The sequence below is a fragment of the Strix aluco genome, chromosome 11 (genome assembly GCF_031877795.1).
Source record: "Strix aluco isolate bStrAlu1 chromosome 11, bStrAlu1.hap1, whole genome shotgun sequence".
In the NCBI taxonomy this organism is placed as follows: Eukaryota; Metazoa; Chordata; class Aves; order Strigiformes; family Strigidae; genus Strix; species Strix aluco.
Genome location: NC_133941.1, coordinates 12087540 through 12106217, shown reverse-complemented (window position 1 = coordinate 12106217; position 18678 = coordinate 12087540). Strand labels below are relative to the sequence as shown.

The following is an 18678-nucleotide window of genomic DNA, read 5'->3' as shown; positions in this document are numbered from 1 at the left end:
GTTTATGTACATAATTATAGAAGGTTTGCTCTTCTCTGCAGAGTATCTTCAAGTACAAATATGAATTATAGCTGCATATGTAGATTATGTCTCCCTTATGCAGCTACTATGACAACCTTGATAACTGGCTAGGAGCGATCTATTCTTTGTCTTGAGCCTTGAAGCGGTTTTCACTTCCACACTATTTACATTGCAATGTCTCCCTGACTCAGTTACAGCTGTTTCAACTTAAACACAAGCCCGTTGCTATAGAGATGATGTGCTGCATAGAAATAGGTCATGTTCGTGCTGTTTTCAGTGTGCCGATAAGAAGGAGAAGCAGAGCTGCAGAGTGGTGAAGGTGAATGGGGAGCGGGCATCTGCCGGAGGGCTTTTCCTTGTGTCTGGAAAATGGCTTTAAAATCCAGTGGGACCACTACGTGTCTCCGGCTTGGTTCAAACTGCCCCTCGCGGTGTGACGTGTTCTGAATCAGGCTGCAAAGCTGGATCAGAGCGGGGCTGAGCTTCGTCTCTGCCCTCCACTGATTTCCCTCTCTGACCCAGAGCAGGACCTCACCAGGGTAGTGACACCAGCCATCCCAAATGCTGCCTTGGGTGTCAGCCGAGAGCTGGGCTGTGCTCACGTGGCCGCCCAGAATACCCACTAGTGTCTGGGGCTGCTGAACCACCACCCCTGTGTCCGAGGGATCCGTTGGCACCTGCCGTCCGCGGCTGCAGGCAGGTGTAGGTGACTGTCGCCCATCCCGTGGCGGTGCCCAGCTGGCAGAGCGGGCTCCCGTGCTGCGGAGGGCAGGAGGTGCTGGGTGACAGGTGCCGGGAGCTGCGTGAGGAGGGTGGGAGAGATTTCTGCCCCAAATCTAGTGAGGGAGGAGGTTTTTGAGGGTTTTTGGGGAGGTATGCTAATGCTACTTAAAGAAATAGGTGTAAAGTTACTTGTGACCAGGACCCCACCTAATGTGACTTCTTTCTGGTTTCTGAGGGGGAAATGACAGTAATTATTTTTATTTCTTGAACTCCCTGCCCTACTAAAAATGTTCTATTTTCTGTCTGCTTCTTTCTTCAGTAGTTCATTAATCAGCTGTTCAGGGTTTAAGATAAGGCTTAAAGGAGGAAAAATTGACAGAGATTTATGTATATCTGCCTTACATGGATAAAATAAAACCTCATGCAAAAATTATATTCTTTACTGAATAACTAATTTTTTTCTCAAGTCCTACCAATGCTAGCAATGAGGGTGTCTAGACCACTGAGTGTATTTCCCAGAGATAAGGCTTCTTAACTTCCCTGCTTCCAGCTGATGCACACATTGCTTTTGCAGCCAAGAGGATCCTTTTGCAAATTAAAGATGTACAGTGCTTAACAAAATCTGGTTCTAACAAGTGGTAACCTATTAAGTCAGCTTCTGAAACTGAAGTGTGCCTTATCTCCCTTTAAGAACCCACACTTAATAAATGATTCTTGCAGTGTTTTCCAGACTTAGACTACTTTTCACTTGGAAAAATCTCTTTTCAGATGGTTGATTCCTAAATTGCTGAGGTTCTTACTCTGCAATAACTTCTGCTTCTTCCAGACATTTATCTTGACCTAGTGTATGCAGGCCTTCTTACATTAAAAAAGCATTATAATGCTGTAGTGCATCAAAAAAAGATGTTGGGTGCTACATGTCTGGACAACAGCATGAATTTCTCATCTTACAGGCCTGACTTAAGGTTAAAAATCTACAGCTTTGTTATTTCAAATGACTTGCTGCATGTTAGAAATGGAATTAGAGCCAAGATTAGCTACTCAGTTGAGTTTATTTTTGGTAATTCTTCTAATACATAAATGTGATTTGAATTTGAAATTTGGAGCTCAAGTGGGGGGCTGTTTTTTTCTAACATGGCCAGTGCCACATTAGGTGCAAGACTAATACAAATATTTCCATGGTTATTGGCTGGGATTTTGGGGTCGTTTTTGGGTGTGTTTTTAAGGGTATTCCCCTCCTGCTTTTGCAGTAACAGTGTAATGCTGACAATGGAACTGACTTTCCTGATGTTCCCCCCTTTCATTTTCTCTGTATATATTTAGGGAGGAATTTTCTGAAAGATAATTGTAAAGTACTCTAAAAATCTTGAAGTCACGAGTTAATGGAGCAATTAAAGTTAGGATATCCCAGCCTACTTCGAGAAGAAAATTGAATACTTAAAACTTTGAATTTTATGCCAGCTGATAGTGGGAGTATAGGCTTCAGTTCTTCAAATTGCTTCATTTGAGTGGAAAACGTGTATGTCGGAATTAACTGTTAGTATATCTTCCCAGTATTATCGTATCGTGTTCTCTTTTCTTCACAGCGCTACAAGTTTGATAAGCAGAACAGAGAGTTCTTAAAGATTAATCCTGGAGCAGAGAGCTGGATAATCCAAGTTTTCAGCTGGATCAGACCAAAACAAGTGTTGAGCTTCTCTGCCTCTGAAACGCGCTTTGCTCGAGAACTGCATTTCCTTGTTTATCGAGGCAGTTGTGTAACGTTTGCAAGGCAGTTATGTTTAACGGGTTCTGTTACAAGTGAGGGGCTATGCTGTAAAGAGTTAATCAAAATGAAGGAGATACTGTCCTCTAATTCAGTATCTCTTCAAGATCTATTCAGCAGCATATGCTGCTATTTTTACAAAATGAATCTGTTGCCAGTCTACAGAACACATGTTTTGGAGTGAAGCATGAGAACGCTGAGCATTATGAAAGTAACTAAGCTCATTAGTGGCAAGGGAGGGTTTTGCTGTATTAACTGTGATGTTGTAATATCTCTGACTAATTAGCTCTTCTCCTAATTAGATTCAGAGCAATTAAAGCTTTAAAGACTTCTGATAAGTTTTCTGAGAGGACTGTAAATTTCAGGTACATGACTTTCTCTTTTGGAAGGAGCATCTTGGTGCATGCTCACTGGTGTCAGTGGCTGACTTAGATTAGTTCCCAATTAATTATTGAAGGCTGTATGTATTCTATCACTGTTATCACTGTCCTAGTACTGTATGTGTAACTTCTCTAAAGATCTGGGTGTTCTGCAAAGACTGGCAGCCATTTGGTGTTCAGTTCAGCAGAGCCAGAAACAGAAGACATGCACACGTAGTGCTCTCATGCGGAGAGATTATATTTTTCTCAGTTTAAAATAAACCATTCTGATTAAAAGCATCTGCTTTTTTCTTTTGCATAACAAAAATGGTTTCCAAAATTAAAGGCTTCTAAAATGTCTTTGCAGTCTCCTGCAGAGATTTTTATCCAAAAGCCAGCAGTTTCATTTACAAATATGCGTTGTGCTTAAAACTATTGCGATGAAATCTTACTCATGATCTTTCAGATTCACGGATAACCTTTAGCAAATACTACTGTGGCTCTCTTCTTTTCCTTAAAGAGCTGTAAAATTCTAACTTTGGATTTCTGTCCTATCTTGAGTATAGATTAAAGGTTAAAGCTTAAAATATACAAGGAATTGGTTAAATCAGACTAGTTCTAAGCCTATTGACTGTAGTATCTGTCCTTCTGAGGCCTTAGTGCTACGAGAATTGAGCTGTGAATCTCTGAATGAAGATCCCATCTTTGGGTTTGAAAGCTCACTCTCAGAGCTGTAGTTCCTAGTTAGAGATCAAATATTTTCATGCTTTTCTGAAAAGGGTAGGGAGCTCTGATTGTGGGGAGAATGTCATTGGCTGTTAGATACTGAGCCAGAATGATGTGGTTGGTGTTGATTTACGTGCTTGTCGTGCTAGGGAGATGAGAAAGCAGGATCTTTAGGAAATGCCATTACTTTACTAGTATGCCTGAAGGATCCCATTTAGGTAGAGAACACATGGACAGAACATCTCAGTCATCAGCCAGCTGCTGAGAGCATCTTTATTTCTTTTGTACATAACACCAATGTCTTCATCTACTTTGGAAGAGAGTGTCAGAAACCCACGGAGTGGATGGCTTCCCAGCCTGGAGGAGTCCTGCAGTGAGTTTAGGGATTCCAGCACTCTTGCCTAGAGCTCGTGAAGAGCTGTGGGCTTTTAGCTGAGCTTAAGCCAATAGCTCTGCAGCTTTAGGCCAGGATTGCTCTTGATTTACAATGAGCTTTTTGGTAAGGTACCCAGATGTATGCTGTAGGCAAAATTTGGATGTGATGATGCGAGAAGAGTGAAAAGCTGTCATGGGAGCTGTTATAGCATAGACTGATCAGGTGCTTTAAAGATAATATGTCTTTGTGTATTAGCAGCATTTCAATTTCTTAGACATTGCAGTTTATTTTCCTACTGAAACATTCAAATGAGGGATTGGATGTGTAGTTTGGACCAGAGTTTATAACAATTTATGTTTGTCGTAGAGAATTTTTTCTCACACGTGTAATTACATGTAAAATGTTCGTCACTGTTGAAGGATGCAGCTTCCTCCTAGAAGCTGCTGTTAAAATTGTCTGACCGGGCAGGTGCTCTGCCTCAAGTACCAGGTTTCAGTGACTTTTACTTTTGGACTGTCCTGTGAAGGATTTGGTGAGTTAAAGGGTAATGCTCTTGGCACAATTCCTACTTGTGTAGGTTTACAAACTTTGTGTAGCTTTACAAAGTTGGTTTAGCAGCATGATGAAGAGAAATAAACAGTCTACTTCTTCCCTTTGCCATCTCTAGAGCGAGGAAAGCTGAGGGGCAGTAGGAAGGGCAGAAGTTGCTGGAAGTTGTTCTACAGGCCAGTGTTAGAGTAGCATCTGGACCTCCTCAGTCTAGGGCTCACCAGCTGGTAGGTGGTTTAACTCCTAAAGCATTGGAGGCTTATTTACTCTGATTTTTCTTCATTATGGAAATTATCTCCCTAATAGGAGTATTTCAGAAACAAGCACTCAAGCTGCTGGAAAAAAAACACTATTGATGGTTAGCATGACTGTTCTTTTTTGCCTCAATTTTCTGTAAGGACCCGTTATTAAGATAAGTATTTCTAAGTGAATGTGAGTCAGAATAGAATAGTTAAATGTGCTGTGTGCTGACCTTCTCAGCTTTGAAGTATGCTTAATAGAAGAAATCTTTAGTGAATGTATTCCAGGAATAATTTTTTGGTATCGCAGAACCAAATTTGAAACTTTTGGTTCAAGAGAAGTACTTGATATCTGCGCTGTTGCACAGTATTTTGTCTGCAAGCTTGATTGGCTCAGCAAACCAACTGGGGGAAAAAAAAAAGGCTTCACTTGACTTCTGTGGCTCTTCTGTCTCCACCTTCTGGAAGCTGATAGCAAATAATTTAAAATCAGCTTACTAAGTTAATTAACTGGAAAACAGATGTGTTGCAAGATGTGTGTTTTGACCCTAGTTAAAGGATGTCATCAGGATTTTGTTTTAGTTATTCCAAAACACTGAGTCTAGGGAGCAAATAATTGGGATGAAAATTCTCCTTAAGCCAAAACTGTGGGTTGTTTTTTTTTTTATCATCTCTGCAGAATGTGTCAGCCTGGGGTCAGCCAGGGGGTTAGCTGGTTTAACTGTACTGTGAGCATACTGTTGTAAAAGAATTGAGTAAAACTCTAATGGTCCAGATGACCTCTTCCAACCACTGCCACCTGAGTGCTCTTGCCTTCGTTTTCAGAGGTGAAGGAATATATGTGAGAATTTCTGGGAGGACAGTTGGGTCCACCACAGGCAGCATGCTGAAGGCTGTGCTTTCAGAGAGAATAAACTGCTTTGTGTCAGACCTGCAGGTGAGAAAATGTAGGAGGGAAGGAGAGGCAGCCAGAGGGCAATACTTCAGAAAACCATGCTCAGGGTTTGGTCTCCCTCTCGCTGTTTTTTGGGTGGTATTTTCTTTGTGCTTTTCCATACCTTGGGCTGTTCCCTGGCCAGCAGTACTGTCATGTGGATCAAATGATCACCTTAGTAATAAGTTAATTGGCTGCAGGCAGAGCTATGAGCTGTGAGTGAAAGCTTTGTAGCTTGTTGTCACATGCTGTTTTTTCAGAATAGCCTTTATCTGGGAATTTAAGGCATCTTTCCTGGCCATTCTCGTCCCTTTTCAGGTTGCGGCTGCTCCCTGGTGGTTACCCGTGAAGGGAGCCAACTGGAGGCACCCTGAGGGTCCTGACTCGAGTATCTCCAACAGGTAAGCCATAAGCAGCCATTCAACTATATTACACAGTGCTTGTAAATACACCTGTAAACTTGCACCAGGAAGGGAATGCAAGAAAGGGTTTTAAATTAGTTACTTGTTTGCTGCTGCTTCTGCAACTGTTTTCCCATCTTCTAGTGTGTTGCATGCAGTATTTGGTGGTTGTATGGTCAAGGACATAGTAGCATTTCAAAAAGGTCTCTAAGCACTTTCCACCTGAGGGAAAAGAGACGATACTGAAATGTGCTTCGGTGTGTCTTCACATTTATGTATCGGCAGTGAAACAGAGCATGTCTTCAGAGGGTCAGTAACTTCAGAGGATTCAGTGCAGATTTGGTTTTAGAGAGGAAGACTAAATACTAGTTGCGTGCCTACTCTAGGAGTGCATGTAGCATGTCCTTCATCTGGGATTTGGAGGCCTATCTCTGGTGGCAGAAGACTGAGGGTTTTTTTCCTTTTTACTGCGATTCTGACTTTGTGGGCTGATTATTGTGGAAAATCAGTTGTGACTCTTATCTAGAAGCTCTGAATGCTTTGGAAAACTTTACTTTTTCTTAACAGCCTGTAGTTAGTGCCATGCTTTGGTAGTGTGAATCCTGAAACTTGCTGATCTGTGTCTTTATGCAATCTCTTACCATTCAGAAGTGGAATGAATTTTAGGCCTAGAAAATCAAAAGGCTTTATTATTCTCAGGTGCTTTTTATGGATGCTGCAGAACTAGCCCTGGGTTGCACATGGTGAAAGCCTTTGTTCAGTGATGTATGTTGCTGTATGCTTATTTGGAGGTAGCTGCCTTCATTTGAGGCCTCTTATATTGCGACTCATTCTCTCACTAGGCAGGTGTCAGTGAACTTGGTGCTAGCTGCCTTAATCAACTAATTAAAGTTTCAAAACTGCTGTTTGAAATAAAGTCAGACTCTTAGCCTAGATCTAGTAGATGCTGGCATGGTTTTGAGTCCTCTAAGGACAGGGCTATGTTAGTGTAACATCATCTGATGGCTGAACTGCTTAGTAACAAGTCCGTTGTCTGTTCTCCAAGGGCACTGGAAGAATTATCTGAGGCAAAAATAGAGATAATATTAGGAGGCATTGTTAGGGGGAGACAGCAAAATTTAGGTCACAGTCAGCAGATAAGAGTTGGAAACCTGCCATGCAAATTTAGTCTTGCAGAAGTACAGCATAAACCTAGGCCAGCACAACTGCTGGTGAACTTGCCACAGGGAAGCAGCCTAATGGCCCAACAGGCATATGCTGGCTTGTTAAATGAGGCAGGAAAGACAAATTAATATCAAGTTCTCTGTATCTGTCTTCTGGACCAGTACCCTCAGCTCTTGAAGTGTCTTGGTCTATTAGAGGCTTGGATGGGGAGGATCCTTGTAACAAAAATGACTTGGCATTTTTTCTGTCTTTTTCTGGAAAAAGAGGTCAGGATTGTAAGGGCAATCCTGGAACTAAACCAAGGGAAAGACAGGAGCTTTGGTGTAAACTGTGGACTGCTTGAAACACCTGAAGAAAAATAGTTTTTTGTTAAGTTTCTATAGTTTGCTGGATTGGGTGCTGTAAAAGATGATATTGCTAAGAGCAAGGACTCTTTCATCTCACTTCTCCCTCAAAAACTCCACAACTGACAGCAAAGAAAGAACCTGCAGCAAAGAGTGCACAGGGAAGTGAAGAGCATTCGCTGTTAAATTGCAATGTAAATTTTCCTATTGAGAATTCTCTCTTATTGTTAAGATACTGTTAAACTGGGCTAGCGAGGAGTAGTGGTGCTGCAGGCTTCTGGTGTCTTCCTTTGGGTCTCTGAGCACCTGCCCTTCCACAGAAGCCAGTTTATCAATAGTTCTTCACTGTCTCCTGGGTGCAGCAGGTTTCTGAGGTGAGACCATGAGAAAGCACAAGCCACAAATGTCTTCTGTGTATGTAAAAGCATGATGAGGCAAACAGCAGGTTTTTTTTTTTCTCTTCCTTGTTTTTCTCTGATGGCTGCATTTCCCTTTCAGCATCTTGCTGTCTTTCTTTAAATAGCTTCTTTTCTGTAAAAGTAAACTGATAGCTTGTCCAGTTGTAACTGAACTGTGAACTTCCTCACGGTCCTTTGTGGCCACCTCTAAAAGAGTTTCATAAAGTGATTGTGCTGTATAGCTGTGAGAGTGCCTCGTTCTGCTGATGATCTTGTCCTGTTTATTTTGTTCCCCAGAACGGATCATCCCGTTCTTCATGTTTCCTGGAACGATGCTGTGGCATTCTGCACATGGGCAGGGAAACGATTGCCCACTGAGGCTGAATGGGAATACAGCTGTCGAGGGGGGCTTGAAAATAGGTACCTGTCACAAATGTGTCCCTGATAAATGTTTAAAACTGGTATTTACCAGATAAGGAAGAGCTGTGTGGGTTTTCATTACCCTCAAAGTCTTGTATAGTGGTACTTTGACTTAGTCTGAACAGATTCCTTTAGGTAAGTGAATTTCCCTAAATACCTAAATGGTACATTGTAATCTCAACTCTACTGGGATGCGAATGCAGAGAGCCCAAGAGAGGAGGAGAAGTGACAAAATGTCAAGACACATGACTGCTGCTATTGCAGGAGATGGAAGTCCATGTGGCAAACGAGCTTAGCACCAAGGCCAAAAGAGTTGCAAAAGAGCTTAAATAAATAGCTACATCACTGCACAGCAACTGTAGGGCCACTGGATCCGCTTGTTATCTGACTGTGGACTTGGGGAGGAGGGAAAGATGAAGTGGATAACAGGTTTATGTCATCTCCATCCTGTGTTCTGAACTACGTACCACACAGGGCTCCTTCGTGTACAAATTGTCCCCATAGAAGCCTTGCTCTCCCTGAAAACCTGCCAGATGTTGGTACAAACAGAACTGGAATACAAACAGTTCTCCAGGGTAAGGTGGGGAGGAAGGGGAGTGTGTGTGTGGAGGTCTCATTTTTTTATTTAAATAATAAAACGTTTGACAACTGCTTTTCTGTATGCCTTTTAATAGACTTTTCCCCTGGGGCAACAAGCTTCAGCCAAGAGGTGAACATTATGCCAATATCTGGCAGGGAGTGTTCCCAACTAATAACACTGCAGAAGATGGATACAAAGGAACTGCACCTGTAAGTGTGTCTCAAAGTGAATTAATTATATGGAAATGAACTTAGTCTTCCTAAAATTGAGGTCTGTGTTCAAAACAGTGGACCATGGCTGTTTTCCATTCCTGTACTCTTTCACCTTTAGATTTTTAAAGTTACAGTATATTTCACTGCAGGCTTGAGTATTACCAAGGGACACTTTTTAAAAGCTAATTGAAAAGTAAAGATTAGTTTCACTTGAACTTTTAGTTCCTCTCAAACTGACCTCTTTTTCCCCTTTCCAGTCAGTTTATAGCCAGAAGCTGAAATATTTTCTGCCTGCACTTTTGGCATTACAATTTTTTGAGCTCTTATTTTTTGGGTAGTTGTTCCCATGGCACAAGAGTCATGCAATAGTTTAACAGAAATGAAACTTCCCTTTTTGGAAAGGTTGAGTCTGTCTAATATGGCAAACAACAGAGTAGAATTTTAAAGACAATCAAGAATGGGAATGGATTATTAAACGGTAGTTAAAGTAAGTCCAGAAAGTTTGATCAGTAGAGAAGTCTGCAGTGCATGAGTTGACAGCCAGCCTTGCTTTCCTTTGATGGTAAGGGGAATCTGGAAGTTATAAGCCTGGACGTGGAGGTTAGATCACTGATGCTGTGTTCAGGTCTGTGTCTGTTGGTCAGACAGTGCCTTGCTTTAGAGGATCAGTCTCCAGAACCAGTGCGAAGATGCTGTGTGCCATAGTGGAAATGTGGTGCTGAGAACATTGATAATAGTTCATTCTTTTGTTCTGTTTTATTTTAATGGTTTATGTAAAAGTATTATAGTTCTGCACTACTAATTTGGTGTCTTCTTGTGAGATATGAAGGCAGAAGCTCCTAGTAAAGACAAATGCACTTTGAGCAGACTGGTCTTCAGGATTAAAAACCCCACATGTTGAGTCGTTCATGGAACTGGCACTTGTGTTCCATGTCTTGTGTAGGTCACTGCATTTCCTCCCAATGGGTATGGCTTGTACAACATTGTAGGAAATGCCTGGGAATGGACGTCTGACTGGTGGGCTGTGCATCATTCAACAGATGAAGTTCACAACCCTGTAAGTATTTTATCGGCATCACATGAAGTATAGAATTCCCTCTTGCTACTCTGATCTGGTTGTTGTTTGAAAACCAGCTGTTCTTTGCTTCTCTCTGCTGTGTCTGGGGTGGGGTGGGCTGTGTTCTGGTGAATTAGGAGGTATCACACTACAGGTAATCAGCACTGAAATTGTAGTGCTGTAGTGCAATTTGATTTTTTGTTATTGTTGGACAGGCCTCCTGAACTGATTAGCAGTTGAATACTTCCTAACTGGCATCACATTACAGAAATCAAGAATTTTCCAGTTACTTTCAAAAAAAAAGAGAAGTTTTCTTTGTTCATTTATGTTGCTACAAGCTGTACTACTTTTTTTTTTTTTCCCCTCCAGGTAGAGAGCAAACCATTGTGAATTATCTTTATGGCTTCTACTTGCTCATTTAAAACTCAGCATGTAAAAAAGCTGAAGTTCATGGGGAGAAGTAGCTTACTAGGCTTTGAGGGGTTAATCTTTGGTTTTCTTTGTGGCAGACAGAGAAAGAGGTCCTGCAGGGTAAGCTTTGTATGGGGGGTTTCTTATGGAGTAGCTCTCAGCAGATTCAAGTTCTAGTGTTACATGTCCTTCTTTCTCATTTATCCAAGATGACTAAATCTGAGAAATACTGCTCTGCTCTCACAGAGCTTGTTTTGTTCAGACATGGTTATCTGTAATGAGGAAAACCAATTAAACCTCACGGGGCAGGAGTTCTCTGCTGCAGGATTTGAGTATCCCCGTGCTGTAGTCTCTTATGACATGTGTAGTCTGTCTTTGGTGTGCCGGATATAATTGGAGGCCTTTCTGGGAAGTCAGCAATTGGAAGTAGCTGGAGGAACTTGCTAAATTTTTTTTGCTGTTCTGTACATTGCAGAGGTTGACATTCTGCTGTTCTTCCAGGAGGATGTGTCCAGCAAGAGAAATCAGACTTCTCTCAGGGTCTAGATTGCTCTAGGTCTGTAGTAGCAGCTTCACCAGCTGATGGAGCATCTGGAGACCTAACCCATACCAGTCACACAGGTCAGGTGCGAGTTCCTTGTATCCCAGTAAGGTACCACAGGCCTCTCTAGTGGCTTCAGCTGTGTCAGACAGCATGCTAAATACATCTTCCCAAATAACCGAAATGCTGAGGACTGTAGCTGGTTTTTATTTCTTGTTTGATTTAAAATAGGATGGACTATTTTCCAATGTTTGCTGGTAGGAAGGCTTAGTGGCATAGCAATGGCTAAAGAACCTTCTTTTCCATTGGGACCTTGGCCGTGTTGTATCGCCATCAACTTACCTTTCTCACATACCACACAAATTCATATGATGTGATTTGAATATTTCACAGTAGTCAAAATTTTCTACCAGTTTCTGCAATTCAGCAATAATGGAAAGCTGTAGTGCATGAATTGTCTCTTGAATGTATAAATACACCTGTCTCTTTCCAACATTGACTCATGGTTTGCATATATGTACAGCTGAAATTTATAGAGAACTTAAACTTAGTATTCAAACTGATTCTTTAAATTTTGTTTTTTTCCTGTTTGCATACTGATTGATTAGGAAAGAAACATCTGCTGTCTTGTAATTCTGTTTCCATTCTGGTGGGTGTTTTACACGCAACTAAGGATAATTTTTTTTTCTGTACCTTATGAATGGAGACAAGGCCAGTTTAAGAGTAACACTTCTAAAGATGAAGTGTTGAGTAGCTAGAAGAATGTAAATTTGGATGAAAGTGAAGAACAATAGAACTAGTGAACTTTCCCATGTCAGAGTAGGTGAGTATTGATTTGATTGCGGCCTGAGGAGTCGGGGGAGGGAGGAGGAGAGGGAGCAAGGCTGAGCTTTCTGTTCCAGACTGGGTGATCAGTCACCATGGTTTGTACCAGGGAAACTTCTGCGTTACCCCTCCTACTGCTGAAGCTTCCCATCAGCACCTGGCACTGTGCAGCATGATCTGTATATGCTGCCTTAACTGGGGCATGGGGAAAGGGCCTTTTGCAGAGACAAACAGCATCTGTGTCCCTGGGAAGAACCCAGGTCTGACGGTTGGGAGCTTATTGCAGCTGTCCCCGTTCTTGTTCAGGTGTTTCTCAGTCTTCAGCTGTGGCTGCGTATTTGTACAGTGGCCTCTTGGGGCAGGGGGAAGCGCATGGCGCTCTAGAAGTCTTCTTGTCTAGTAAGTAGCAACACTGGGAAGGAAAAATAGAGTAACTAGGCTGAGCCTGGAGAATGAAAACACTTTAAATGTTGTGTATAGATCTCTGGTCCGTTGTGCCTACATACGTTCTAGAGGTGTTTGGTTTTGTCTGTAGGTTAGCATAAGGTAATGTGCATATTTTGTTTAAACAGAGATCTCTGTGTTGTCACTGGCAAAGCCATAGAGCTTTTTTTCATGTAAGATCATAGACTGGTTTGGGTTGGAAGGGACCTTAAAGACTAATTCCCAACCCCCGCCACAGGCAGGGACACCTTCCACTAGCCCAGGTTGCCCAAGCCCCATCCAACCTGGCCTTGAACCCTTCCAGGGAGGGGGCAGCCACAGCTTCTCTGGGCACCCTGTGCCAGTGCCTCACCACCCTCACAAGGAAGAATTTCTTCCTTACATCTAATCTAAATCTGCCCTCTGTCAGTTTAAAACCGTCACCCCTTGTCCTATCCTACACCCCTGATAAAGAGTCCCTCCCCACCTTTCCTGTAGCCCCTTTAAGTACCAGGAGGCCGCTCTAAGGTCTCCCTGGAGCCTTCTCTTCTCCAGGCTGAACACCCCCAACTCTCTCAGCCTGTCCTCATGGTGACTGTAGGTGAAAGTCATGAAATAAGTAGGTTATGTGGAAGTTACTGTGGTAATAATGGAAAGAACCTCTAGGAGTCTTCATCCAAACTGCAGCTTTTGACTAGTCCATTCCCTCTCATTGGTGCTACTTAACTTCATCTTTTTTTGTTTTATAAAAAAAAATAGATATCTCTGCTTGTGTCAGCCTTCCCAACTTATCCCAGTTGCACAAAACCCAGCTAGCTAGAATCGTGTATTTTGCTGAGCTACAGCTACTGTGGTATGATGCTTGGAAAAAAAAATAAAATCCTTCTTCTTAAGTATTGCAGTGGTGCCCCTTCATTAGAATGGCTTTTTTCAATGAGACACTTCTGTGTTTCTACTGTCAGTGCAGCACTGCTTCCCTGTTGAATTAAGGGGATCGTGAAAAACAAGGGTCAGGTGACTTTTGCTCTCTGTTAAACTTGAGCAGCTGTGGGTTTGCTCAGGTCTTTAAATTCAGCACAAACTTTTTGCAGACATTTCAGGAAGTTTTTAAAAATTAAGTGTTAACAATGATGTTTTTAGGATTTTTTTTTTTCAGTTGGAAACTAACTGTCCAAATCTAGTGTCTGAGGCAGAGCACTTCAAAGTGAATTCCAAAGGGTTTTTCTGATTAAATGGATAAGAAAACTGAATCTCATAATGTGAAAAGGTGTCCCAAAATAGCCAGGCTGCAGTGTCTTCTGAGACATTAAAAATGATTAGCACCATATCTATCAGAGCCAATCTCTTAAGTATCTCCAGAGTACAAGTCAGCATAACCTATATATAGGATGTGTTCTTTCTGCCTTAAAGACTAGGAATTCTTCTAGAGGGTCAGAGCTTAGTGAAAGTTTTTTAGCATATTTAGTTTAACAACTGAAATCTTCAAAAAAGTTTTCTAGTACTGGAGACATTTGGGGTATACTGAGAACTGGTTACAAGGAACATATGGAATTTTGCACACAAATTTCCCCCCCTGCCCCCAACTGATCGTTTTGCATTCACAAATACTTACCAAGAATAAAATTAAACTGGGACACCTGAAAGTGCTTTGTAAGTTGTTCTCTACTTCTTAAGGTATTAGATTTAATTTATGCTCTACCAATGGAACAAGCAATGTTCTTCCTCTTCTTTGCCAGGTATGGGACCTGTGCAGGTAAGTATTGAAGCCAAATAAACAAATTTGAAGGGTTTTTGTGCAGCTCAAGAAGTACATAGAGTGCAGAGCTTGGTACGGTGTCCTTGAAATAAAAAGCTATATGGCCACTATTAGCAACAGTGGGGGTTTGGGGGTGCAGCCAGGATGTTCAGGTTAGTGACACTGAAAGGCTGTAACTTTGTAATTGGATGTAACTTCTAAGAGCGGAGCATCGATATAACTGGAGATTTGCTCTTACAGAGCCTATTTAAGCATTGGACACATCTACAACTAAGTCTCCTCAAGTATTCTAGCCTCAACACTTGTATAGTAGTAGCGGTTTGCTCAAAACATGAGGCAAGTAGCTTTTATTTTGATTTCCGCTTCATCAGATTGGTGTAGTGAGCTGCTAATGTCTCTGTTAGGTTTTGACTGAAGCAAATGAAAGTCTCCCCATTTTACAAGTGCACAAGATCAGTGGAGATTAGTGTACTGAGACTAGCTGTGAAAACAAATAATACTGTGTTTGGAGGGGTTTTAAGTAACAAATTATATGTAGTGAACTACTTGTCATCTGGAACACAGTGAATGGTCCCTCCATTTCCTGTGAGACAATGGGCTTGTACTCCCTCAGCAAAAATGGGAAGCTGGTCACATTCACTTAGTGCAGCAGGATAGTCCAGTAGAAATCTCATATATCAGGAATCCTGAGCAAACCAGAATAGACCACCTCTAAAATAGCTGTCTGTACAAAACTTTTACACATGGAAATGGAAATAACTTATAAATTTTCTGAATTTCAAGTGGAACAGTGTCTTTCAATTGTGACTTGCTCTTCTAACTTCCCTCTGCCTCTCAGCATAGTTCCTGTCTCTATTCTGTGTTCACTAACCACTAAAAGCCTTTCTAAGCACAACTTTGTCGTGCGTTTAGGTTTAAGGTGCCAGGTGGTATCTGCCATGACTGTTCTCCAGTACACACTGTGCATTCTGGGGCTCCTTTCTCAAGGGATTCTTCAGTGACTGCCAGGAGATCAAGGGGCTACCTGTCTTGCTGCTGTTCTCTGAAATTACTTTGCTTGCACTTGAAGACATCTTGGAGTTGCACAGAATGGGGCCACATGGCAGCACAAAGACAGTCTTGCAGCACGTCTCAGCCATGTGGGTGAAGTGTTTTTTGTGTGGTCAAACTCACTTCAGAGGGAATTGTAAAATCCACTTGAGAAAATGTAAAGCTGATAATTCAACTCCTCCTGTATTGGCAGGGGGTAAAAAGCCAGAGCACTGCTGCTGTCAGGAGTAAGTGCTGCTGGGCTGATTTTTCTCATGAGTGGGAAAAAATCCACAGTCCAAGACAAATTCACAAAAAATGTTTCTTTTGTGCATCGTGCAGCTACTGTTTGGTGCATAAAGGCAAGACTAGGAAGCACCAGGGTGGCTTTGTTTGTTTGTTTGAAAAATGTAAATGATCACTTGGCAGACAGTAGCCAAGTGTGTGTGTGTGTGTGTGAGATCAATCAAACCACAGGCCCTTTATGGGGCCATTTTAATTGTGCTGACTTCTGGCTCTGATTTTTTTTTTGTGTACAGTGTGTAGTTTCTTATGACCTGCAGTTCTGTGGAAACTGATTTAGCTCAAAGCAGAGTGACCACGTAGCTGACTGTGCATAGAAAATTAGAATGCAACTTCAGAAAGCATTTGTTTGATGTAATGAAAGAAATACAAGTTTTTTTACTTTTAAAAAGCACTTCTATGTATTTTAATAACTCTTTAAAGAATAATCCTACTTATAAGCTTAGGTAATTGAATCCACAAGCACTTGTAATTATGCAATCAGACTATAATATGTCTGTTACAAATTATACTACAAAATAAATTTGCCAATATACAACAAATTCTGTTCTTTAAATCAGGGATCAAAGTCTGGACAGCTCTGGTGCTCTCCATATGGACAGCAAATGTCCTTCCACTTCAGTACCAGATGGTGCACTTCTCCAGATAATGGCATAAACCAATATTGTTTGATGGAACAAAGATTTGCTTGTTTTAATCAAAAGTAACCTTAATTGCTGTGCTCTGATGAGTTTTTATTATGGGTAAGCATAACCAAAGCATGTTTCCTTTATCTTATAAGAAAGATACAAGCATGAGCAGATACGAACATTGCAGGCTTTCTCCTTTTTTAAATTACAATTTGTGATATTGAGCTGTAACATTGTCTGACCAAAGTTAGGCAATGTTGGTACACTCTTAGTTTACCAAGTATGTTAAATGCCTGCATTGTTCCTGAAAGGCCAAGATCCCCCCAGTTAACAGCTTTTCAGGATGCCATACATGAAGTCTGCATAGTTCTGTGGAAGGGAAAGCAGTAAAGTTTTTTGGGGTTTGGTTGGGTTTTTTTAGTACTCTCTAAGCAGCCAGTGCTCAGACAGGAATGAGTTTATATTTCTGTATCTGTGGATGTAAGGACTGCTAAGGTTCTTCGTAAAACAAGAGAAAGTTTAAGCAAGTGATGTAGGTAGGAGAAAGACCACCCAGAGAGGAGGACTCTGGTGAGGAGGGCATGTGTGGGACTCTTTTGTACAGCATCAGGAGCAGGGTTGCTGGTAGGGGTCATTAGCTCTTAACACCTTTCAGAAAATTGAAATCTCTTATTCCAGTTTGTGGGGACTTGGTTTCTGCCTTTCTCTCAGTTTGCAGCAGGGAACGGGGCCTTGTGTGGGATAACAGGGATGGTTCATGCTACAGGTAGGCCAAGGAGCTGCAGCACCCTTCTGCCTACCTGGACAAAATCGTTCAACTTAATATGCTAAAGAAATAGAGTCCAGGTGGCTCCTTCCTGCATGTGATATGTTTGAGGTTTCTTCAGCAAGGCTGGAGTAGAAAAAGGGAGATAAAAATAAGGCATTGGGCAGTACAGGGGGAGGACAGCTGCTTGCCCTGAGCTTTACTGCAGTGGCTGAGCTGTGAATTTACTAGGAGCTGGAGTAAAGGGCTCCTGAGGCAAAGGAATGCAAGTAGAGGCCTTGGCTGCGGGGATGGTGACAGGTTGTCTAGGGGCCTGTGCAGTCCTCAGCCCATAGCGCTACGTAGAGGGGGTGCACAGGGTGCAGAAGCAAACCGTTAGAGAAGGGAAACACAATGCTTGATTCCAGCACCATGTTCTCCCTGGGCAGACAGACCTGGGATACAGAAGTACAAAACGGTGTAAATGGGGATGGGGGATGTTTAGTTTTTGTTGCTTTCAGATTGCTTTCAGATCAGCCCGTGTGGCTTTGCTGCCCGCTATGTTCAATGCTGTGGTTCCAATTTTAACTCCCCAGTAGCCTTCATATGAGACTGAGAGTTCTTGTAAGCTGCGTTTTTAACACCAGCAAGGAGAACTGAATTCACCTTTGGAGGCCCTGTGGTTCTTATTTAACCTCCTGTAATTTGAGTGCAGTCACAAGCTGACGCAGGCATCAGTCTAGTTAGTCTCCTTGCACACGGTTACTTGTGCATTTGATTTAGTACGTGTGTAAGTAGCTGGATACAGCTCTGGTGAAATCTGGTTATCCCGACTTCCTTTTATCTTTTCCTTTGCTAAACTGCAGAGCAAGACAGGGAAATAGCAACAGCAAGAGAATTAAATGTAGCCCACAGATAGTTGTCAGGCAGTGACTGTTTCTCCAGCTAATACTTAGTGATTTTCTGCTTTTCAGAGAATTTGCCAGTTGTTTTAGGATAACCTCTTTACCTTCAGTGATTTTAAGAATTATCTATCAAGAGGATAATTTTTTGTAATAGAATAGATTATCGGAGAACGCTGTATCAGATTTTTGCAGGTGGTAAAGTGTTTCAGTGCTGTAATCCTGCTTCAGAGGCTGCGGGAGTTCAATTTAACTTGGGTTTCTGTTACCAAATAATCTTTGATGCTTTGTTTTTGCCTTGCAGAAGATATTTGTAATTAATAAAAAGAGCTTATGGAATTACCATTTTCTTTGGTTCGCGTGCTTCAGTTTATGCTATCCCTGGGTAAGTCTTATGGCTGGACAATAAACCTTCTAATCCTAAATTAGCATGTTCCTCTTCGTTTATAAAAGTTACTTTGGAGCTAATAGCAAAGATTGCTGCTCTGTATTTGCATTACAATTTTTAAGGGAAATCCTGCTCAACAGCTCCATTGTTCTCAGGTTTGTCTTGTTCTCATGTAGTTTTTTTTAGGTGAGTTTTATTCTGGCTGGTTCTACTCTGGCTTCCCGTAAAGTGAGATTAACAGGCTGTTTGAGTTGATTGTGCTTGTTAGTGGCTTATTTTAGAGTGGGGCTCAGTGCATCTACATGCAAGTTTTGTGAAGACAATTTCCAGACACTTTGGAAATGGAGTAAGCTGCCCCATGGAGGAGCGCCCTGGATCGGAAACAAGCGGATGCTGCCTCTGGGTGTGGTTTTTGTGGAGTATTTGTAGGGTACTAAATGCAGTAGTAGGCCAATTTT

General features: G+C 41.8%; 1 protein-coding gene across 3 annotated transcripts in view; it reads left to right on the top strand.

The window, feature by feature from the left end:
• SUMF1 (sulfatase modifying factor 1) overlaps positions 1-18678 on the top strand; it is a 38239-nt gene that overhangs the window by 13773 nt on the left and 5788 nt on the right. Inside the window, exons 4-8 of one of the 3 annotated variants that reach the window (XR_012624691.1) lie at positions 6011-6093; positions 8297-8419; positions 8894-8994; positions 9094-9208; positions 10155-10268. Coding sequence is in view for 2 of the 3 variants with exons in the window: in XM_074836076.1 (XP_074692177.1) it covers positions 6011-6093; positions 8297-8419; positions 9094-9208; positions 10155-10268; positions 15137-15142 (441 nt within the window). In the remaining variant the exon portion in view is untranslated. Of the gene's footprint in view, positions 1-6010; positions 6094-8296; positions 8420-8893; positions 8995-9093; positions 9209-10154; positions 10269-15136; positions 18444-18678 lie in introns of those variants that run through there. The other 2 variants (XM_074836076.1, XM_074836075.1) reach the window with 2 other exon arrangements.